Source organism: Dermochelys coriacea, chromosome 1 (genome assembly GCF_009764565.3).
Source record: "Dermochelys coriacea isolate rDerCor1 chromosome 1, rDerCor1.pri.v4, whole genome shotgun sequence".
In the NCBI taxonomy this organism is placed as follows: domain Eukaryota; kingdom Metazoa; phylum Chordata; order Testudines; family Dermochelyidae; genus Dermochelys; species Dermochelys coriacea.
Genome location: NC_050068.2, coordinates 167,035,951 through 167,060,176, shown reverse-complemented (window position 1 = coordinate 167,060,176; position 24,226 = coordinate 167,035,951). Strand labels below are relative to the sequence as shown.

Below are 24,226 nucleotides of genomic sequence, written 5' to 3'. Positions count from 1 at the left end.
CCATAGTTTGCCCACCTCTGCTCTGGGAGTACCTTTTCCAGACTTAAAGAAGACCTCTGGGTGACTCAGAAGCTTGTCTCTCTCACCAACAGAAGTTGGTCCAATAAAAGATATTGCCTGACTCACCTTGTTTCTCTAATGTGTTGGGTCTGAGATGGGTACAAGTACACTGCATAATCTTCATAAAGGCAGTTTGCATGGTCGAGCTGTACCTTAAAACTCGGTCTTTTTTTTATTAGGATAGAATCTACTGCTTATAGAATATCACTTCTCACTTTGACTGGATCGTATACTGTTCAGAAAAACTGGTCGAGGTAATTTAGTAATAATGCAATGGATAAACTTTCAGCTCAGGTTTGAATGAACAAAAATTGTTATCTATTCACTCTATGGTGGATTCTGTAAAATGTGTTCACTTGATTTTTATCTGATGTCAGTTACTACTGATAGCAGTCTGAGCCTGAAGATGGAACGGATATAGAACTGAACTTTGCAATGTTCAGCAGAGCACAGCATCAAAGGAATTAAGGAGCAGAAAAGGATTAAACATCTACTGTAAATGTTCTGAGATCAGCATCCTAGTGCACCAGGTGTGGTACAAATATATCGTAGATAGGTAGATAGTACCTATGCTGAAAATCTAGACCGGGTGTGAGGGGAAATACAGCACAGAAAAGTGAAGGTCACATAACAGGCTTGTAATTGGGCAGGGAATATAATAAAGGGTTAACTCCCAAGCCAATGCCCTACATGTTTAACTAGGATACCTTATTGACTACAGCAGCGTGGGCCAAAAGCTGGTATGCTTCCTTGACACTTGAGTATATAGATGCTCTTTTGGATAGATCACAGAACGGGCTATGGCCATATTGTTTGACCTATTCACCCCTCAAGTTTTTCAAGCCAAGAGCAATGTGTGGAAAAAGTGTAGTTAGTTGAGATTTTATGTACCACAACCATGTACCTTAATTTCTTAATAGATCTGTATACACAGCAAATAGGGTTAGGCTCTAGCTTCTTCAGTAGAGAATGCAGAAAGACTACTAGGGCTGTACCACAGAAATACTTAACGTGAAGCATTGATTGCATCTTGCTAGGGCAGAGAGCCTTTTCATTTTAAAAGAGGAAGGTTCTTGGCCAGCTCCCTCATGTAAGATCTCTTTCCCCCCCCCCCCCCCCCCCGTATATGTTCAGTTTCATAGCAAAACTAATGTGAAAGTTAAAGGTAGTCAGCCCGTATCTAATATTAACAGCAAGTAAAACATCTAGCACAAAAACACATTGCCAGACAAGCAATGCCGAAAGGAGGACAGGAGACATTTGATTGGGTTTAATTAGGCTGCAACTTTATTATTGGAGGACTGGGCCTACCTGGCAGATAACAATGTACAGTGCAGGTAACTCTGTATTTATTCCATAATTACCCAGGAGGGTTTCACCAGCTCCTTCTTTTTTCCCATCCAGGTCCCTCCAGCAAATTCATTACTAGGCCCTTACCATACCTGGGTGGGGGGGACTTCCACCAGGTCCTGCCAACCAGGGCTGGATTACAATTATGAGGGGGCCTAAGGCTAATGGGAGAGAAGGGAAGGGTCTAAGTATGAATTACATATTGCAAAAAAAATTATCAAACATTTATCTACATACATATTTTATATAATATGTTACAAGTTTGTTCTACTCTCGCTGCCCTTAATTCTTTAAACAGATACATCTGAGTCAGAGGTAGCATGAGGGATGCTACCTTGTCCTTCTCTTAGGCCTCCTTCCTCCTAGGTAGTGGAGTGTTCATCTGTATGGGGATGAACACTGCATCATTCCCCATCCTGCTCATCTCTTTCAGCCTTGTGCTTCTACCCTCAGCTCTCCCCAGGGCACAGTGCAAAGCTGAGCCCTACAGAGGTTTCCCCTAAGCCATGGCCTCTACACCATCTCACTCTGACTGCAGTCTGGGAGGCAGCCAACCAGCTAGCTTATGTTTAAAAAAAAAAAAAAAAAAACCCCACCACACTCAGGTGTAAAATCCACTGCAGTAGAGGAAGTAGTAGTGGGAAAATTACATTGGGTGGCATTGTATTTTAGGCTGTCTTGTTCTGAAACGTGCCTCCCAGTGTTGCACTGGCTGAGGGCAATGAATTACTGTTTTCAAATTGTGTTTCAAATTTCAAATTCAATTTCAAAACTTGGAGGATAATACCCAGTTTATGTAGTTAATCTCTAGTGATTCACCACATCAGGCCATTCTGTCACCAAGCTTTTCCACAATTAGAATCATAGGACTGGAACGGACCTTGAGAGATCATCTAGTCCAGTCCCTGTACTCATGGCAGGACTAAGTATTATCTGTTCTAGAATGTGTGATCAGCAGTGCTGGCATGAGGGGTTTTTTTAAGCATGAGTTCTGTGCACACCAGCCCCCAAGGGTGTGCATTTGTTTGTTTTAAGCTTTCTGTAAGAAATAGGTAAAAGCTAGAAATGACACAGATCTTTAGCTAGTTGCCCAGTCATAATATTTAGCACCTCTGTACTAGGTTGACTCTTCAAAATCACTATACAAACATTGAACAAACTTAATTTAAAGCCTTGCAGCTTTTGAATGACTAGGAGCTGACAAAACAGAGCTATTCCCTGCTGTGTTCTCTGCCCCGCCCCCAACAAAAAGGCTTCATTGAACATCAGCATCAGTGTTTTCATTCCCTTCTCAAATCACTCTCATTGCACACTTACCCAACATTTTCCACTTGGGAAAGAAGTTAGTGTGAGGTGGGGCAGAAAAATGACTAACTTCAGGTTTATTTAGCTTTAAGTTTCTGGAATGAAACCAAATGCAAAGTACTTTTATGATGGATTGAAATGCTAGAGAATCAGCAAAGGGACAGAACTTGCCTTTAGCCTATTCAGCCAGTCTTTCTATCATAGCCTGCTCAGAAGTGAATTTAAAATCCTTGAGGGAGAGGGAATGGAGAAACCAACAACACTGTATGTTGAGCTTCCTCCAGTGCTTTTGCAACCCCTTAAAAATATAAAGATGCATTGGCCTGCAGAACTAGGCTGTGCATAAGGGAAGAACTTGGTTGCCTGTGCATCCCAATACAGAAAAATACATCAAAGAAAAAAAATATGATTTTTGTGCAGTTTAACACAGTATTGAATGCAGTGCATCATAAATCTGAAGCCCCTCAATGGAAGGTACTGTAAAAGTTGAAGTACTGGTATCCAGAATGGGATGTTCTGTTTTTCCTACAAATGTGTGGGAATTCATTCCTTATACATGGGAGGGGCAATACTTCTGGCTGGAGCTGGATAGTATGTGTGCAGGTTCAGGGCAAGTTTCCCACCCTACTGCTCTGGTATGGCCTCTTCCCCCACTGGCACTCACCAGTTGTCCAGAAACAGGACTCAGCACACGTAGATGACTGACAGGCACTAGGAACCAGGAGGTAGCATCCTGAAGCTGCCTGCCAGCCTTAGCCCAGGAGAGGAAGCTTCGTCCCTAACAGCTAACCAGAGCTCTGGAGAAATGGGGTAGGGGTAGGGTAATGCCTCCTCACATCATGCCTGCAGCTGGCACAGGTTCCTGTGGTAACTGGATTTTTAATGTCCAGTCACAAGTTTTAACCACAAAAAGAAAAGGAATACTTGTGGCACCTGAGAGACATGCTCAAATAAATTTGTTAGTCTCTCAGGTGCTATAAGTCCTTTTCTTTTTGCGAATACAGACTAACACGGCTGCTACTCTGAAACCTGAGTTTTAACTGGATACCTGGCAGTGTGTTCCTGCAGCACAGGGAGAAGCAGATGGGAGGGAGCAGAAGCAGCAGGCTACCAGCTGCGCTCCTTCCAACTCCCAGGGAGCGGCTTTGACTTTCCTGCTGGCAGGAGCACTCCTGCAGGGCTGCATAAGCAAGCTCGCTCCCCCTCACCTGGTTGCACCCCCTGCTTGACCACTAGGGCCTGGGAGTTACAGTTCACAAGCTGTGGTATTTTTTTTTTTTTTTGACAAAAGATGTAGAATACGTTTTGCAAAAGTGTATCCCCCCAGGATTGGTCTAAAGATGTCTGGGAAAAGGGGCTACAAGTAGAACACTTCCCTTGTGTTTTGCTTCAACCGTTCAGCCTCCTAATTTTTATAAGCAAAAACAGCCAACCTTGTGAAAACTTGCAAATACCGTCCATCATGGAGTCAATTTCATGTAGCAAATATATAGCATAGCAAATGTCTATATAGTATTCTGTATTATGGCAGTCATGTTGCAAAAGATCATTCCTACATTCTAAGAAGGGTAAAGGTTTTCACTGAAAAAACAGGTGGCCTCAAGAGAAGATGTGGCTCTCAAGATTGTAGTTAAGGAGACTTTCACAAGACCCGAGACCAACCAATGTTTCCCTTAAATATTTTTACAATTTTCATAGAAGTAATAAAATTCCACCATATTTGCATCCTAAAAACAGAAGGATGGAAGCCACCTTGAGCGAAATTATTTTTAATCTCTAAAATGAAATGTGAAAGTAAAATGAAAGTACTAATTTTTAAAGCTTAATTTTAAGAATCAATGTTACTTGTAACAATCTATTAAGAAAAGATAAGTGACAACCTGGGGAATTACAGACTAGTCAGCTTAACTTCAATACCTGGAAAGATAATGGAGCAAATAACCAGTTTGCAATAACACCTAGAAGATAATTAGTTGATAAGTAACAGTTAACATGAATTTGTCAAGAACAAATCGCATCACACCAACCTAGTAGCTTTCTTTGACAGGGTTACAAGCCTTGTGGGAGCAGGAGAAGGAAGAGAGCAGTAGATGTGATATCTTTTGACTTTAGTAAGGCTTTTGATATTGTCCCAATGATCTCAAACTAGAGAAATATAACCTAGTTAGAACTACTATAAGTTGGGTACTATATGTTAGAGCTACTATAACTGTTGGAAAACCATTCTCACAGTAATCATCAGTGGTTCACAGTTAAGCTGGAAGGGATATGGCATAGGGTCCTGCAGGGATCAGTCCAGGTCCAGTTCTGTTCAGTATCTTCATAAATTATATAGATAATAGCATAGAGAATACACTTAAAGTTTGCAGATGATACCAACCTAGGAGAGAATGCAAGTGTTTTAAAGGATAGAATTACAATTCAAAACCATCTGGACAAACAGAATGAAGTAAACAGAATGAAATGTGATTAGGATAAATGCAAAGTATTCCATTTAGGAAGGAACAATCAATTGCACACATACAAAATGGGAAATGACTGCCTATGAAGAAATACTGCAGAAAAGGATATCTAGGGGTTATAGTGGATCACAAGCTTAATGAAAAGGAGTACTTGTGGCACCTCAGAGACTAAAATTTATTTGAGCATAAGCTTTCGTGAGCTACTTCATCAGATGCAAGCTTAATATGAGTCAACTGTAACACTACTGCTAAAAAAGCAAAACATCATTCTGGGATGTATTAGGAGTGTTGTGAGCAAGACATGAGAAGTAGTTCTTCCACTCTATGCAGATAAGGCCCCAGCTGGAGTCCAATTCTGGGTGCCACAGTTCAGGAAAGATGTGGACAAATTGGAAAAAGTGCAGAGCAGAGCAACAAAAATTATTAAAGGTCTAGAAAATATGACCTATGAGGAGACTGAAAACCTGAGACTGAGTACATAAAAGGTCATTACAGGGAGGAGGGTGAAAAATGGTTCTCAACCTTAGGATAGGGCAATGGGCTTAAATTGCAGCAAGGGAGGTTTAAATTGGACATTAGGAAAAAGTTCCTGTCAGGGCAGTTAAGCACCAGAACAAATTATCTAGGGAAGTGGTGGGTTTTTATCACTAGAGATTTTTAAGAACAGGTGTGACAAACACCTGTCAGGAATGGTCTAGTTATTTCTTAGTCCTGCCCTGAGTGCAGGCGACTGGACTAGAAAACCTAGGGAGGTCCCTTCTAGTTCTACATTAGGATTCTATGACATTGGTAAAGTGGTACACGTTTAACTATAATTTCCTCAAATTGTGATTAAAGATTCATTGTTAATCATGTTTAGGGTTCGTCTGTTTTCATATAAAGGGAAACAGACGCTATAGAGAAATTCAAAACAACTTGTTCCTTTAATCAATATAGATAATTAACACTCAAAAGTCTAATAGGACAAATTAAACAGTCTTTATATTGCAAGTTCATTTATTGAAATAGTAGCGGTACTGTACTCTTTACTGGATACAGTTTCATAACTTAAGGTGAGGGAGAAAACATGTCAGGCCCCAACAGGAGTATTACAAGATGCATACAATCCTAGTTCGCTCAAAGTACAGTGAAGGTGTTCATTCGCTTTGGTCATCATCCCAATCTTTCTTTCCTGATGGAGGTTTGGGCCCACCAGCTGGTTTTGCCATGATGATCTTGGGGGAAAAAATAATTAGGTTAGATAACACTCATTTTGGATTTTTCCCTTCTATAGCTTGAGACATGCAGTTTGAGCAGCAGCCACTAAACTCATGCAGATCTGTTACTCTTGTACATTTTAACAGATAAGCTTTTGCCATTGCGTGTGTCCCATATTTCAGCAAATATATTGAAAGTTGACACGTCATTAGATGCTGTTTTCCCCAATACAATTTCAGTATTCCCTCAGAAACTTTTTTTTAAAGGGGAGAGGGGGATTCAAGATGTACACTTTCACATCAAAAAAGATCTGTTTAGTATCTAGCTAGTTTGTGAGACAGTGATGGGCTACTGAACACATGCAATATATTACAGAAAGTTTTTAAAGATAATCTGTAATGCACAAAATCTGAACAAACTGAAAATCTATTTTAAATCCCTGACATCAGGATTTCCAAGCATAAACAGACTTCCAAAAATGCCAGCTACACCTCTCTCAAGTAGCACCGCACAATTTAGTTTCAGTAAATAAGATGAATTCACTACAGCACAGCAATCTGCCACAAATTGTATTTCAAACAGGTTGTTAAAAAGGTGAAACTGCTCACACGCATGCCCTTGAAAGCCAACAATACATATTAGCTCTGTGTTGAGTGTGGATACATTCATGCAACAGATGTCTCTCTCAACTCAGTATAACAAGCGCCACCAGATCTTACAGCTCACTATTTTTCAGGTTCATCTTTCCATTCATCCTTATCCCAGTGTCCTTGTTGTTTAGGGGCTTTTGGACCACCTGCTGGTTTTGCCACAATAATCTACAGAAGTTTTACATACATCATACACATTTTTGCCAAAGTTACATAAAATACCAAATCATTAAACTATCCAGAAAAGCCTTCAGCGCATTCCTTCCATTTTATTGTACAAGATGGATTTAAAACATAGATGTGGAAGGTTTTCTTTTTTGAAATACATACTACACATTTTCTTTGAGACAGTTACGCACTCATACCTTGAAATTAAGAGCTACCAACTGTGGGTCAGGTTGTAAATCCAACCTGTATGGATCTCAGTGATATGGCACCTTTCAAGATTTGAATCTAGCAATATGATCAGCAGTAATATATCTTGGTTTCACAAAAATAAACGGACTTAAGGTTATCAGTTTACTTTTTATAACATGTATTCCTGACATGTACAAAGATGTCTCAAGTTAACTCAGAAGTTTGAAATCACTATCTCCCAAAGTCATTTCTTCAACTCACCTGATCTACTCTGAGCACTGTCACTGCAGCATTTGTAGCCAGCTTAATACCCCAGTGTTTTCCAAGATGTGTGTCTAATACACCAGTTTCCAACATATCCTTCACAGCTGCAGCTTCAGCCTGTCAGAAAAAAATATGAACATTTTCAAAGTTTCACAGCACCAGATTTTCCTTCCATATTTCAAACTGTTCTACCTTTGTAATCCTAAACACCAACAGCCACACGCACCAAATAGTAACAAAATGACACTTCCCTGATTTTATCCCCTTTCCTCCAAATAAAGCATTCATTTGAGCAACTTTTAGAAATGTGAACTGAATCATAAGTGGTATTATCTGAGGTTTCTTCCCCAAAACAGAGCACTTGTTCAAGAACGTATCCTTGCTTCTCACATATACTACTTACATGCAAATGGTTGTAACTAGTTTGCTGAAGAACAAAACATCCATTCTCATGGTAGACTAAGCTGTTTGTCTAGCTTACTGATTAATATACTGTTCCAATTACTTCAAAGCTGAACACCTAAAATCTAGAACATAATTTATATCCTTAGGCATTTTATGTGGAGTATTCTGTTGCACAGAACCAAGTATTTTGGCAGGCATAATGTATGATACCATTTACCTCAATATCAAATCCAACATTTTTGTTGCCTTCTTGGTGCACTGCATAAAGTTTGGAGAGAACTTCATTGGCTTTTACTCCAGAATTTTCTGCTAGTGCTCGAGGAATGGCTTCAAATGCCTCAGCAAATTTCTTGATAGCATACTGGTCAAGCCCAGGACATGTCTAAAGCAAAGTTTGAAAACTGTTTAATATTTTAAAGGAAAAGAAATGGATGAAGCGAGAGGAAAACACATTATTTACCTCTCCATAAGATGCGATCTGCTTGGCCAACTCAATCTCTGTTGCACCACCACCAGGAACAAGACGTTTATCCTGTGAACAAAACCCCACAAGATACATAATTCTAAATGCAAAGTGGTTTGAGGTAGTTTTATTTTAAAGTAAACTGATTAGATTTTTAGTTTCTAGAACTAATTTCTGCCTTCATAAACAGATATTTTTCTTGGTAGAATATTACACAAGTGCAGAAATGGCACCAACTTCAAAAAGTGAGGCATTTTATTAGTATGGTTAAAGGTAAATATCTAGCATCTACTATTTCCAAATGTCTCTGGGAAAAGTTCATTACTTTACTAACAATGAAATGGAAGTGGTAAGAGTAAATTTGTTTTTCTCTCAACTGACAACATGACTTGTTGGGAAAAATAGGAAAGGCACTGTATATTAATACTGCTCCTCAGCCGATCATCTATTCTGGGAAGTCATTATGGAAGAGGCAGAATAAGAACTGCAAGGGACTCAGACTTGGACTCAAACTGTGGCAAAGTTGAAAGCTTAACATCTGATAGATTGTTTCCAAAAGCTTCATGTTTTCTATATAGTTTTTCAGCCTGTATTCACACTGAGGATTCCCCATCTTATATTAAAATCAGTATCTTAATTGCAGTTTAAAGACAAAACTTTTGTAACAGACTAAGTTGTCCTAATTTATTAACTAAATATTTTTGTATGGTATCTAAGCATATTTAACATCCTCATCACCAATGATAGATACCAAGATCCAGATTTGCTGCTGCTTTCAGTTTCCAATGGGGATGACAGGAAGTTGGGGAAACGGTCCAGAGTGCCACCTATGAATCACTGATTCTCTGGCCAGGGTGGAGTTTAGCTCTGCCAGCTTGTATTGGTCTCAGACAGATCATCTTGTCACTGAAGATGGACTAAGCACAGTGCATTCTGGCCACAACCCATCTCCTAACTCCAGGGCTGAACAAGTGGCATAGGAATCAGTTACACACCCGCTCTTTGCCCACTGGAGATTTCCCCCATGCTAAGGAGATGCAAGTAGTTTCCGCATTCCAAGCAACAGAAGGGAGCAAAGCATGCCATAAAGTCTTTGCACAAATATCTTGGTTACAGCTCTGTTTTAATAGAGAAGTATATTCATTTTACTCACCCTAGTGAGTACTTTGAAAGTATTCACACCATCATCTATAGCTCTCTCAATGTCATCCATTAGATTGTCTGTAGATCCACGGATTACTATGGTAGAAATGGCACCATCTTCCTTTTCTGTTAAGGAAAGACAGACTTAATTCTCTAGAAAACATATTAAGATGTAGAACATTTATAAATAAGGTTCTAGTCATGACACAGAACCATGATCTCCTATGAATAGAAACATACCATGCTTAAACACAACTACTTGTGTATCCCCAACCTCCGACAAATAAACACTGTCACAATGACCCATTTCTTCTAGTGTAGGTGGAATCTGGAAAAAGAAGCACAAGCTCAGAAAAAGATTCTGTTCATACAAAATAAAATATCTCCACTGATTATACTCATTTGCAAATGGCATACCAATTTGGGAAGAGCGGTAGCGCCAAGAGTTTTACACAGTCTCCTCAGATCCCATTTTGAGTTCAACCTTTAATAATAATAAAAAAAAAGTTCTTTAGTACCATGTTTCCAAGAACAATTTGAAGTTTACATTAGTTTGCATGGAAAAATAAAGGTTTCCTCCATAATTTGGCAGTTTTATGTAATATCAGAATTAGTTTACTGGTAGCCACTACAATACTATCATGGCATCAACCCCTCCAGTGCATTTCTGCAGTTGCTACTCTATGGTTACAGGAATCAGTGCTAATATTAGAGAAATTGAAGAAGTAATTCTTTATTTTTAAGCACTGTTCACTTGGAATCAAATTTTTTTTTTTTTTACTTAATATCTGTCTAGCACTTTGAAAGTTTAACTATTAATCCTCAACATCTTTGTGATAGAGGAATAGCTATTATCTCCATTTTACTAATGGGGAAAATGAAGTTTAATAAGTTTAATGCTCAAGGCTACTAGGCCAACATCTGGTCTGCTGTACTGGATCATGTTTCATCACGAATAACCTCATGGGATCAAAATGCTGTTTCTCTGAACATGTTACAACTCTTTTGAAGTGTCACTGATTCTGTTTTGTAAACAGAAGAGTACCTTTTACATGCACAAGACTTTTCTGAGAGGATCAAAATATGAAAATTTAACGCTAGCTGTTAGGTCTTTTTCATGGGACTGTCCTGTATTTAATAATTATACCTATACTCAAAAATGTTCACTCATTTTTATAAAGTGAATTTTAGTGCCCATGGAAGATGCTAATCAACAGTCCTGGAAAGAGTTCTTCCATTTATGCACTACCTATATTGTTTATACTTCCACACACCACTGTGCCATCATGTTTCTACTATGACTTGGGGAACCACCATTGTGATAGCCCTACCTCTATGCCCATTTAACCACTTTACTAAAATCACTAATGTGGTGTCTTTTTAGAATATTTGATTTTGTTGACTGGAAAATTATTTTCAAATAATGAATAACTACAATATACAGACAATGCAACCATTATACCAAAACTCCGTATTTTGCAAGGTGCAATCCATTGTCAGGAAATCCCAAGCTATGTTTGGTAACAGGCACACCCTAATTATAACTAACTTAACGGACACTCAATTTCACCCTCTATTGGAGGAAAAATCATCATCCACATTAGGTAAGAATGTTTACATTACATATACCTTTGTATTCTGAGGACTTTGAGGAGAAAACAGCAAGTATGGTATGTATAGGTATTGACATTTAAATTGCTTGTGCCATGTTAATCCTTACCTGACTAACATAAGATTGTATTTATTGGCATAATGAAGTGCCATGTCTGCCACTTTGCCACCTGTTACTACAACATTTGCACCAGCATCAGCAATTGCCTTGACTTGCAGATCCATTAGATTTTCTTCTCCCTTGCTGAACTTCTTAAGTTCTTCAGCATTTTTTATCAGTACAGTGCCCTATCAAAAGGAAACATTTTTCAACTTACAAAACACATGCATATTGTGCCTAGAGGTTTTACATGACATTTTGACAAACCAAAATGAACTTGTCCTTCTCCTATTCACCACTTCAACTCATGCTACCTTATCACTATTCCTCAAGTAAAAGCATAAGTGAAACATGTCAGATACTAAATTGCAGGTCAGCAAGGTTCAGCTCTGGACCACCAGGAGAGAAATTTCACAGCTGAAGATCCTATCTCAGGAATGCCTTAGTTTTTCATCCAGAGTATAGATACAGGAACTGTTCATCTCTGTCCTGTAGCTGCTCAAGTGTCAAGACAGTGCTTCCAAAAATAGAATACTAACCATACAGAATTTTACATACACACAAACCATCCTGGTTGCCAGTTTACTTCTCAAGTTCATTGTGATTTATGGAGAATAAGGTGTAATATCCGCCACGTGGCTAGAACCAAGTGAGCAGCCACATTCCAGCAGAAGCTTCTAAACGGTCTTCCAGGGTAGCTCCAGAACACATCTTATTAGTTTACTCTAGATGTCAAGTAGGCTTGTATCACTCTGGCAAGAGGAAAGTCACAACCATCCTACCCAGACACAGGTTGAAAGATGTTTCCAGCTACCACTGTTATCTTTAAAATCTAAGGAAGGCTTTAAAAGGCAAAGAAATAGTAATGTCCCATTCTCAACAAAAAGATAGATTGCAGTCATCCACATGCTCATGTCAGTGCAGTCTAAACCATTTACTTCTTCCAATAGCCTTACATTGGACAGAAAGTGGTGATGAACACCACTTTGCACACCTGACTTGAGTCCGCAGGGGAGCTATACCTTTGCCCAACACTATCCTCTAGGACTTTTCGAAAGAAAAGAATTGTGTCACTGCAATGCAGCTCCACTCACCCCCTACCAGAGACTAAAACTTTTCAGGCAATTTTGTCAACCACCATGATGTAATATAGGTATCTGCAATTAAGTCAGTTAATTAATTTGCAATTAAATCAAAGGTCATATTAAACAACCTAGTAGAGCAGAACTACTGTGTGTTGGGTACGTAAGAATACCTTGAGCCTTGCACTCCATTTTGACTCAAATTATATTTGTATGCTAACATTTTGTGTTTTACGTTATCTGTCAGTGGTCTCAGGAAAAGTTTGAAAATGCATCTGCTCAAGGAAACACTTCATATTAAAAGGTAGAGAAAAATATGGTTTAGACAGCTCTAATTGAAAACCCTGAACTTAATTTTAACTAGAAGCTCAAGTCCCTTATTAAACAAAGTTGTCACCATCACCAATTGTCAAGGATATTTAAAGTTAATATTAATCTGAGAATAATACAGAGCTAGTACTAGATATGTACATAAATTGCTATAGGACGTCTTTAGGGCACCTTCATACCTTAGTTTCAGTTATCATACCATCAAAAGGACAGGAATACACAGCTATTTTGGCATCTTTAACAGAAGTAACATCTCCTTCAGTTTCTTTTTTAAAAACCATACCATGCAGGACTGAAGAGGCAGACACACCAGAGCCCTAAAGAGAATAAAGGGGACAGATAAAGATCACATTTTAGTACACCAATCCACCACAATCAAGCTATACTTGCTCTTTAAAAAAAAAAAAAAAAAAAGTCTCACGTTTGAGCATGCTTAGACATGTTTCTATTCCAGGATAAGGAAAAACCACTATGCTAATTTAGGAATACTGAATATTCTTCTCTAGAAATACACAGTTGAAGATTTATTCCATGGCAGTAACAATTAGAAATGTATAGTGATCCCTTTTTCTGCTCCCAGTCAGGGAGAGGGATTAGCAAGAAAGAAGTTGATGGGAAGCACAAGTTTAGTCCATCCTGTCATCCTTACTGAGGTCTAATATCCCACTGACCAAGTAAGAGCAACAGGATCATGCCCGTAACATTCTGCATACTCCCCCACCCCAGTCTGAACATCTTGGTTGCATTTTAATTGAAGGTACGATTACTGAAAAACATATTGGTTGAGCTTTTAGCTCATGAAGCTGATTTGTTTAACGGCCAAATACTTAGGAAGAGTTCTGCCCCTCAAGTCGACAGGCGATTCAGCTCTAAGCCAAGTACTGCACAGAAAATATCTTGAAATTAGGAACACCAGAATTTAATTGAATGTGCTATAACAATGTATGTATATTACTGAAGCCGTATCTCAATCTATCAAAAATAAAGATAATCTTAAAGGCAAGGCTAGGCTAGGCTAGGGTGAAGGACAACAGAAATGTAACAGTGAATCATAGAATATCAGGGTTGGAAGGGACCTCAGGAGATCACCTAGTCCAACCCCCTGCTCAAAGCAGGGCCAATCCCCACTTTTTGCCCCAGATCCCAAATGGCCCCCTCAAGGACTGAACTCACAACCCTGAGTTTAGCAGGCCAGTGCTCAAACCACTGAGCTATCCCTCCCCCCATTTTATGATCCAAAAGTTAGTTATTTTCATGAGAGTTATCGAATACAGTAACTGGAATACCACAACTTATTCCTGGGGGAATTCTTCACAAGCGCAGAATTAATGTCCCCTTGAGATATTTCCCCGCCCCCACAAAATATTTGATTCCGACAGGGAGCCAAAGGGAAGCCATGAGAAGGGTCACGCTGCAATTATACCTTTTGCCCACCAGGGGCTGATGTGGTGCCAGAAGAGAGGGCAGCCAGCTGCAGAGAGTGGAGGCAGTGGCTGCCTTCCTCAAACTGACATGCCTGCAGGACCAGGTTAGGAGGCACACGATAAGGGGAGGAACAAACATAGTGGGGCACATGGGGCTGCTAGGGAGTCACAAACTGGGGTTCAGAAGGGCTGGTGAGGGTACAGGAGTTGGTGGGGTAACATTAAGCCAAGGGCTGAATGGGAGTGAGGGTACAGGGCCCCAGGGGGACATGTGCAGATATGCCTGGCTGAATGAGGAGTGGGCATGCAGGGACAGATGTGCCTGACTGAAAGGGAGAGTCAGTGTCTGCATGGGGGATGCTTCTCAACATCCCTCCACCCCCCCAAAAAACAAACAAACAAAAAAACCTGTTCCATACTTCTCCCACCCACGCCCAACCACCCTCCAGGTTCACTCCCAGGTCTCCTTCCCAGCAATTACTTCCCTCCTGCTCAGCTCCTCCTTTGCCCGACTCCCCCAAGCTTTTGCACTGCTTTTGAGTGTGCAGCAAATATGTTTTTTGAATTGTAGTTTAAATGAATTACTCAGAGTTCCATATTTAATGTGCCTAGAAATATTTGTCAAACATTTCCTGAATCTTTTTTATTGTCTGTATTGTTAACAAACATACTTGCTGACAAGTATTGTGAAATAAATTACCAAAATAACTGAAACTGGCATGATTATATTGTGTTATTTTGATTAATAAAATATGTAGAATTTTGAAGAATTTTAAAATATTGTGCGCAGAATTTAATTTTTTGGCACAGAATTCCCTCAGGAGTAAGAATTAGTCATGCTTTAGTGAAAAAAGTTCATAGCTTACCAAAATTTTGCATACTCTGATGCTGTCAACATTGAAATGACCAGAATTAGGAAGAATAGATACTGTTTGAGGAAAGAAACATGTATTATATAATTTAAGTGCAAAGTACAAATGTGACACTAGAAAATCATATGCATCGTTTATATAGAAAATACTGTATTAATAAGATGTTTAGTTTCAAAAGCCTTTAAACAAATAAAGAGATCAAGAAATGAACTGCCAAATTTTACATTAGCAGGAAACATCATCCTCGATGAGGAGTTACAGATAAGCATAGGTAGTGTAACGCTGAGAAAGCGGAACTCTTCACTATGAAGTAGCAGTATTTGGCACAGCAGGTGAACACAAATCAATGAAGCCAGCAGGCCAAGTTTAGCCTGTGCCCACTTGCGCCAAGGCTGAATTTGGCTCAAATTTTTGAGGAAAAATTTTCACTATTGATGAGAGTTGTATTCTTGAGCTCTAAAAGATGGGGAGCTCTATGTAACAAAACACACCAACATCACATCAGATTAAGTCATGCATTTAAGAGCATGAGTGCAACTGCAAAAATGAAAACAGATTTTCATCCTGAAAATGTATGGCTTATTAGAAAGCCATATGGACTAACCATAGGTCGGCCACAATGAGCATTAAGAGAATTCAGTGGGTAAGAGGAAAAGAAATACCATCTCCCTCTCTCCCTTTCCCCCAAAGGCATGAGACCTAATATATTCAGCTCATTTAGCCTGATACATGAATAGCTGGCAACGCCTTTCACCTATGATGTGAGCACTTGAATAACGGAACAAAGATTAAAAACAAATCTGAGTTCAGTTTAGATAAATACAAGATGCAAACTTGTTTACTTACCACATGCCTGAGCAATAAGCTTTGCTAGAAAGATTTCATTGCCATATTGTTTACTCATTACTGAGGTGTGCAGCAAAGACGCCACTTCTTCAACATCATGCAGATTCTTTGCAGAACAGCATACTAAGTCAGGAAGAATTTCTAGGGCTTTCTTGCAGGCTTTTTCATAACCTTCTATCACCTGTAATGCAAATGACAAAGTTCACTGACATTCTAACCTCCTCCACCTAACTGTATATTCATGTTCACTATGTTTCTTTCTGAAAGAGTCTCAAAGCATCATGTGCCTGCAGTGCCCCTCTGCCATGTACACTGGCCAAACCGGACAGTCTCTATGCAAAAGAATAAATGGACACACATCTGACATCAGGTATCATAACCGGTAGGAGAACACTTCAACCGCTTTGGCCACTCAGAAGATTTAAGGGTGGCAATTTTGCAACAAAGACAGACTCCAATGAGAAATTGTGGAGGTTGAATTAATATGCAAACTAGATACCATTACCTTGGGTTTGAATAGACACTGGGAATGGCTGGGTCATTACACATATGGAATCTATTTCTCAATGTTAAGTATCCTCACACCTTCTTGTCAACTGTCTAAATGGGCCATCTTGATTATCACTACAAAAGTTTTTTTCTCCTGCTGATAATAGCTCATCTTAATTAATTTGCCTCTTACAGTTTGTATAGCAACTTCCACCTTTCTTCTGTATGTGTATATACATATCTTCTTACTATATGTTCCATTCTATGCATCTGATGAAGTGGGCTGTAGCCCACGAAAGCTTATGCTCTAATAAATTTGTTAGTCTCTAAGGTGCCACAAGTACTCCTGTTCTTTTTAAAGTATCAATGCATACATCATGTATATACTATCATTTGAAAGTTGACTAAAGGGAGCAGCTCAAAAGGGATGGAGATCATCACGCAATACATTGCAAATATTCAAGAATATTACAGATGTGATTAAGTAATACATAACCCTAGATCACTGATTAATCCATATTAGTTATCATCTACCAATGTTCATGCAGCATGAATATTAAATTAACTACATGCCTCTGAAATGGAAAGTCCCATCCTCAAAAGTTCCTCTGCTAGCTCAAGAAGGGTGCCAGCAAAAACAAGGACAAAGTTTGTTCCATCTCCAACTTCTTGCTCTTGCATATGGGAAGCCATTACAATCATTTTTGCAGCAGGGTGTTGGACCTGTTAAAGGAGTTAGACATATTAATTTAACTGTAATATCCCGGTTAGTCAAATTTAAAAGTATATAGCCCTAAAGTTCTTTGTATGTATCAAATATAAGCTCCTTTTTGGTTAAAAATCTGATCTAAAGTTAATCAGGATTATAAACTAGATGGGGAAAAAGCAAGATAAACAGTAATATTTTACTACATTTGGCAAATTACACAATAAGCAGAAGCGTAACATATGAAAATTGCAAGACTCTGGAATACTGCTGTAGGGTTAAGACACTTAATAGAAAAAAGGCACTTCCTTTCTTCCCCATGTCTAATTGACAGCTGCATTATTTTTATGGGATACCAGTGTGGCCATACAATCACACATGTAGATTACCTTATCTTGACAAGGTAAATTGAACATCTAAACTTCAAGCAACACTGAGTTTTGTGTATACATATATAAACAGTTGATCAGCTCTAAGGTATACTTTGCAATCTGCACAAAAATAGCAGCTCTTCCCCCTTCAAATAAACAATTTAATAGCAAAGTGCTTTATCTATTCTTGGATACTTTTATAGCTACAATTACAGTGTGTAAGCCATGGTGACATGCAAGATTGATTATAATAAGCAATTAAGACTCCTGTATTTTAGCACTCTACTGAAATTTTACAGTACTGAGAATATTGGAAAAACAAGGAAATCTAACCGTGCATGTAAATATAGATTAAGAAATATCAAATTAAAGTAGTAGCAAATACATTTTCTTAAACATTTTTGCTTTGTGTTCACTTGCTAATTTTAGAATTCAATCATTTATAATGGTCCCTTATTTAAAGTAAATTAGGAAAGTTCTATAGCAGTGATACTCATAGACTTCAGTGGTTCAGGACCCAAATTAGCAATCATCATCACCCAAAAGAGCCATAGTAGTGTGAATTCATTGTTTCATTTACTATTTCTATATATTATTCTCACAGCAAAACGACTGATCAAGTATTATTATTTTATCAACTACAATTGGTTAATAACATAGCAAAATATCCTGATTGGTTAATAATTAAACCAGTGTTTTAATATCACGTGCTCCAAAGAGCCGCAGGAGACACGCTGAAGAGCCACTTGCGGCTCAGGAACCTCAGTGTGAGTATTACTATTCAATAGCATACACACAGCATTATTCATTGGTTGACATAGAGGCATCACACAATTGAGTTTCTATTTAACTGATGCAGTAAATGACATGTCATGTTAGCTACTGCACAATTCTATTAACTTTCTCATTGCAGGATAACATCACATCCCTAAAACCAAAAGTGAGAATTCTAAGCAGGCAGAAAAACATGTGAAAGTTGGCAGCAACAAGAAATTAACGTTGCACTTATTTTTAAACAAGAGTCTTCCGCACAAGTTATCAGCAATTACAATCCATGTCTCTTTAATTCCTAAACTCTACTCTTATTTTGAGGAAGAAGAGAAGCAAATACCAATAATGATATTCAATAATCCAAGTGTCTTTGTAGCAGGGCCTTTCTGTCACTACTGGAGCTCTGAAAAGCCCTTCAATTTTTTTTTCTGTTGTGCGTATATTTGCTACACTTGTCTCAGGGTCCAATTGTGAATTAGATTATTTAGAAACTGTGGCCCTGATCCTACAACTTACTCTTATTAATAAAACTGAGTAAAAGTCTTAGATGTTGAAATAAACCTTAGCTAGTTGGGTGCAAGCAAAAATCTTTTAACAAGAAAAAGCACTTACCTCCAACTCCCTTAAGATAGTTGCAGCATCATTTGTCATGAAAAGCTTCTCAAGGTGATTGATAACCATTTTGTTCATTCCTAAATGTTAAAGAGTTTATCAATTCTTATTTTACATAACTGTAAATACTTTACAGTTTGAATTGGTGTTATTTGGTTAATTCCTCTAATCTCATGCAATCGATGGACTATTTTTGTTCTTCATATAAAAATATTTATAATAAAGCAGTTTACCATAATCAGTTTTCTCTGTAAAGAAGTGGTTTGGGATATTTTGACCTTCACAATTTTTAGCCCTATAAACATTTGTAAATTTGGATTGAGGAAATTTAAACAAAATTAGTTTTTTTGTAATTCTTACATATTTTAAGATAACTAACAAAAATGTACCAGAATATATTTTTCTTTAGTTTTTCAGTTTACTTTGTGCATTTAATAGTGCAGTGTGGAGTCAGTTTAACCATATCCCCTACACAGTCAATGTTTCTTCACCTTCTGTGGATCTTTCACATAATGGCAAATGGGACCACAAAAATTAAATTAGGACAATGATGATAATTCCACAAAAACAGACTTGAGGACTCAGAGGCAGGTATGGCACATTAAACTTTTTTTAAAAAAATTGACCAGACTGAAAATGTTCCTTTATTGAAATCATGTGACTAAAGACATTTATGACCGAAGTTTTATCACAAACAATGGAATGGTCGTCCTTCAAAAAAAAAACAAATATAGCTTCTTTGTTCATAAATATTACAATAAACAGTACAAAATCAGAGGTGGTTACCATTTGGTCCAAGAGCTGTACGGGTGGTTTGGGCAAGCTCCTTACATGCCTGTATGTTCCTAAATACAGCTTCTTCTAATCCTGAAAAATGCTATCAAAAAAAAAAAAAAGTTTATTGCTTAGAATCAGAGGTTCTAACAAAAAATTCTGGAAGAATTACAGTCACTTGTCATTTCACAGCCTGGATGGCTTCACTAAAGTCAATACCAAAACTTCCAATGAGTTATTTTGGAGTGAAATCCTGTTTACACAAACGTTTAAACAAAAATTCAATACTACTATTTCAAAAACAGTGACAAAGAAGCTAACATACACTGGCTCTCAACTGCAGAGTTAAGCAATTAAAGCAAATTTATTAATATGAAAGAGGAAAGTTGGGTCAACACAACAAATTGAACCTCATAAGCCTGTCCAAGTAAATCAGGGACTTCTGGTCAGGTTATTGGTTTATGGGGGGCCTGACAAATGTCCTCCACACCTACTTTCCTGAGAAAAATGTATGCACCATCATTCCCATCAAGAGCACACCCCCAAAGTTATACCATTTACACCACTCCCAAATTAGTGAGTCAACTATGCCCCACAAAATAAAAACAATTTCAAACTCTATCCCACATACATCCGTTTGTAAATTCAGAGCTCCTTCTATCAGTTAATAAATCATGTCTCGTCTCACACACACCTCTGCAAAGCTCATCTGGGTGCCCTCTAAAAGTCCCAGAGAAAGGTATGCTTACCAAGCTCTCTCACAACTTCAGGAAAGATAGAAGCAGCTCCAGCTGTTCTGTTCCTCTATCCCTTCTTGTTAAAGGAGAACCAGCATCTGTGCCATTTTGCTTCCCTTGTTCTCCTCTCTACAAGAGTTCAGCAGCTCCTGCAACTATTCCCTACCTCCAACTACTCTCTTGTGAATAAAGAAAAGCAGAAAGTTCCCTAAGCTGTTTGTGTCTCCCATTCTCCATCCTGTTAAGCAGCAATGCTCAGAAACCTCTGTTGCTTTCTTCTCCCTTCCAGAGAAGGAGTCAGCAATTACCTAGTCCCTCTCTGTCCATTTGTTTGAGCAAAGTTTCCATTCTCCTCGACAGGTTTGTCAACTCCTGCCAAAATACATGTTAAAAATATTAATTCAATGTTGAGTGTAGCACTGTACTAAGTACTTTGCTTCTCTGGAATTTTTGTATACAGTATAGTAAGAATAGACTGACGTAAGGGCATTCATTGGTAACAGGAGTGAGTTAATTTATTAGCATTTGCATTCCACAGCTGTGGCTTGTTTGTGCTAAGCACTGTGGATATATATCAAAACAATTCCTTGCCCAAACAGCTTGCAATATAGAAAGCCAAGCAACCTACACAGGGTGAGTGATCAGAGTCAATAAAAGTAAGAGTTGTGGTTGAAGGGCCTTACAGCTGCTCAAATTACCCACTGTCAGTTGCCTAGTGCTCTGAGGGTATTATTGTTACTACTTCCACAGATTCCAAGGCCAGAAAGGACTGCTTTGATCTAGTCTGACCTGTATATTATAGGCCACTGAATTTCCCCACAATAATTCCAAGATCATATCTTTCTGAAAAACATCCAATCTTGATTTTAAAATGGCCAGTGATGGAAAAGTAACGATTGGAACAATTATTCTCACCATTAAAAATGTACATCTTTCAATCTGAATTTGTCTAGTTTCAATTTCCAGCCATTGGATCATTTTATATCTTTCACTGCTAACCTGAGGAGCCCATTATTAAATATTTGTTCTCCATGTAAGCCCTTTTAGACTGTAATCAAGTCAGTCTGTCACCTTCTCTTTTCAGAGTAGCAGCCGTGTTAGTCTGCATTCGCAAAAAAGAAAAGGAGTACTTGTGGCACCTTAGAGACTAACGAATTGATTTGAGCATAAGCTTTCGTGAGCTACAGCTCACTTCATCGGATGCATCTGATGAAGTGAGCTGTAGCTCAAATAAATTTGTTAGTCTCTAAGGTGCCACCTTCTCTTGGTTAAGCTAAAGAAGTGAAACTCTTTGACTATCACTATAAGGCATATTTTTCTAATCCTTCTTGGCTCTTCTGTGAATCCTCTCCAATTTGTCAACATCCGTCTTGATTTATGGACACCAGAACCGGGCACAGGATTCCAGTAGCGGTCACGCCAGGGCCAAATACAGAGCTACAGTAACCTCACTGCTCCTACTCAAGTCTCCCCTACTGACGCATCCCAGGACTGCGGTAGCTCTTTTGCTCACAGCATCGCCCTGGGAGCTCCCATTCACCTGCTTATCCACCACAAGGCACAACTGTTTCCAGCCACTGCTCTCCACAATCGTTTCCAGTGGGACGCAAGAAGGGCGGGGTGGGGGGGCAGGAGAAGAGGGGGTGACGCTATCAGGAACCGTGGGGAAGGAGAGACAAGGGCACCTGGGGTCCAGACCGGCGCGAACCGGGATCGGGGACAAAGGCCGCCCAGGCAACGGGGGCCGCGAGCCCAGATCAGAGTAAAACCGGCAGGTGTAAAGGGGAGATTCGCTCCAGCCCGGATCTCAATAGGGCCGCCTCGGCCCCGCCCAGCCCCTTCCCCGGGTTGCAGCTGCGGGCCCCGCCGGCGGCCACACGCGAACCCGCCGTGGAGCGGGACACGCGGGGGGGGGGGGGGGGCTGCCCCGAGTCCGCATCTCGCGGCCGGAGCCCCCCCGCTCCCCACCAGGCCGAGCGGGAGGGGCGCCGCGACTCGACAAGCCCAGGCGCAGGCCCCGCCCCCCCTCGGCGCGTGGAGCCGCAGGGTCCAGCCCGGGCTGCGCTTCTGGAAGCTTCTCCGGCCCAGCCCTGGGGGCGCGCGGGAACCCCAGGCCCAGCCCCGCTCTCACCTTCGCGCCTTCCTTCAGCATCTGGGCGAAGCCCGGGGCCTTGGGCACGTGCAGCGCCATGTCCGCTCGGAGCAGCGAGGCCGGCCGCGCGCTGCCTTGCACGAGCTGAACCACGGGAGAATGGAGGGAGCCTGCGCGCGCAACTCCCCTGGCACGCAGGCGCAGAGGGGAACAGCCGCGCCAGGCTGGGGCGGGCTCCCTGCTCCCTCCCAGGAAGAAGCAAATGATTCCTAGAGAACATCGATCGGAGGGCGGGCGGTGGCTGGTTCGTCGGTGCAGGGGAGGAGGTGGCGTCCTTGCGACAGCGGAGGGGGCCAGTTGCGCGCGCCCACAGCCGCCGCCTCGCGCCTTCCCCCAACGGCCGGACTGCGCTGCCTCGCCTCGCCTCGCTCTGCCGCCGCGAGACGGGGCTTCGTCCCCTCTACGCGCCCTGGTGAGCCCCCCGTGTCCGCACGCACGTCAGGCTGAGTGCGGGCAGCAGGCCCTCAGGACCCGCAGCCGGGCACCCTGCTGGGCGGGGCGCGGCTAGGTCAGCAGCCCCTGAGACCCGGTGTGACTCAGGCCCCAAGCCCTGTCAGTTTGCAGTGTGGACACGGGTCCAGCCGCAGCTCCCGGGCAGAAGCTCTGCGTCGGGCACTTTGGGGGCCATAGCACGGCTGTGGGTGCCGGGCCAGCAATTGTTAACGCAGGTGTGCAGTGTAGTGTGGATGCTCAAGTGTGGGGTTGGAAACTCCAAGTCCACAAGTCCAGGTCCCACAGACCCAGGTTTGCAACACAGACAGTGTAGGCATGCCTGCTGTGCCCAGGGCTCCAGTTCCTTGGCTCAGTGTTTCCAGAGAAGGGGCTCCCTCTCCCCCTCTTCCATGCTAGGGCCCCTCTCCCAGTTAGTGATGTGGGAGGAAGAGCAGGGTGTTTGCAGCCCAACTGTTTGTGACACCCTTTCCCCCAGGCTGAAACCCCAGAGTGTGCATTGTGAGTGTCGACTGTGGTGCATCATCAGTAAGGCTAAGTTTTAGTCACGGGTATTAGGAAAATTCATAGACAGGACACAGGCAGTAGACAAAAATTCATGGCCTGTGACCTGTTCATGACTTTTACTAAAAATACCAGGGAATAAAACTTGGGGGAGGGCTGCCCGGGACCCCCACTGGTGCAGGGGGCGGTTGGCAGGGCCAGCAGGCTCCCTACCTGGCTTTGCACCTTCACCCTATCAGCAGTAGATTTTGGGTGTGGCAGGGGGTTGGGGGACGGGACAGGGTGAGGCAGGCTCTGGGCAGCGCTTACCAGGGGGGCTCCCTGTAAGCAGCAACATCCCCTTCGCTCAGCTGTTAGGCAAAAGCATGACCAGGCAGCTCTGCACACTGCCTCTGCCTGCAGGCACCGCCCCCCCCATGGAAGCTGTGAAGCCAGCACTCTGGGCAGAGGCAGTGCACAGAGCTGCCTAGCCACACCTCCGCCTAGCAGCTTACAAGGGGGATGTCACTGCTTCTGGGAAGCCCCCAGGTAAGCGCTGCCCAGAGCTTGCCTCACCCCATCCTGTGCCCCAACCCCGTGCCCCATCCCACACCCAAACTCTGCTGCGAGGGACAGGCGTGGTGACCCGGGACTGCCCCAGCAGCAGCTGGTGCACCTGGCACAGGGGCTGCCTGAGCTGCCCATGAGGCAGGCACGCCGGCCGCTGCAGAAGTCACGGAAAGTCATGGAATCCGTGACC

General features: G+C 41.2%; 3 protein-coding genes across 10 annotated transcripts in view; 1 reads left to right on the top strand and 2 right to left on the bottom strand.

The window, feature by feature from the left end:
- RWDD2B (RWD domain containing 2B) overlaps positions 1-5,400 on the bottom strand; it is a 35,686-nt gene extending 30,286 nt beyond the window's left edge. Inside the window, exon 1 of the mRNA XM_043508917.1 lies at positions 5,350-5,400. The gene's annotated coding sequence lies outside the window, so the exon portion shown is untranslated. The remainder of the gene's footprint in view (positions 1-5,349) is intronic.
- Positions 5,401-6,077: 677 nt separating this feature from the next.
- CCT8 (chaperonin containing TCP1 subunit 8) lies at positions 6,078-22,979 on the bottom strand. Of its 3 annotated transcripts, none has more exons than XM_043508890.1 (16): positions 22,513-22,677; positions 19,657-19,747; positions 18,871-18,950; positions 16,984-17,133; positions 15,922-16,102; positions 15,070-15,131; positions 12,959-13,096; positions 11,377-11,555; positions 10,074-10,140; positions 9,897-9,984; positions 9,667-9,782; positions 8,511-8,582; positions 8,268-8,432; positions 7,643-7,762; positions 7,094-7,192; positions 6,078-6,391 (listed from the first exon to the last, which is right to left on the bottom strand). In XM_043508890.1, exons 1-15 carry the CDS (start codon positions 22,570-22,572, stop codon positions 7,100-7,102), a joined length of 1,662 nt encoding a protein of 553 aa, XP_043364825.1. In that variant the 5' UTR covers positions 22,573-22,677; the 3' UTR covers positions 6,078-6,391; positions 7,094-7,099. The 3 variants fall into 3 exon arrangements, with proteins under 3 accessions (XP_043364825.1, XP_043364837.1, XP_038250063.1); XM_043508902.1 differs by lacking the exon at positions 22,513-22,677 and adding an exon at positions 20,394-21,183; XM_038394135.2 differs by lacking the exon at positions 7,094-7,192 and having other exon boundaries at positions 22,513-22,979.
- Positions 22,974-24,226, top strand: part of MAP3K7CL (MAP3K7 C-terminal like) — a 112,820-nt gene continuing 111,567 nt past the window's right edge. For 2 of the 6 annotated variants that reach the window (XM_043508952.1, XM_043508956.1), the window contains exon 1: positions 23,024-23,201. The gene's annotated coding sequence lies outside the window, so the exon portion shown is untranslated. Of the gene's footprint in view, positions 23,202-24,226 lie in introns of all 6 variants that reach the window. The other 4 variants (XM_043508968.1, XM_043508964.1, XM_043508959.1 and 1 more) reach the window with 3 other exon arrangements.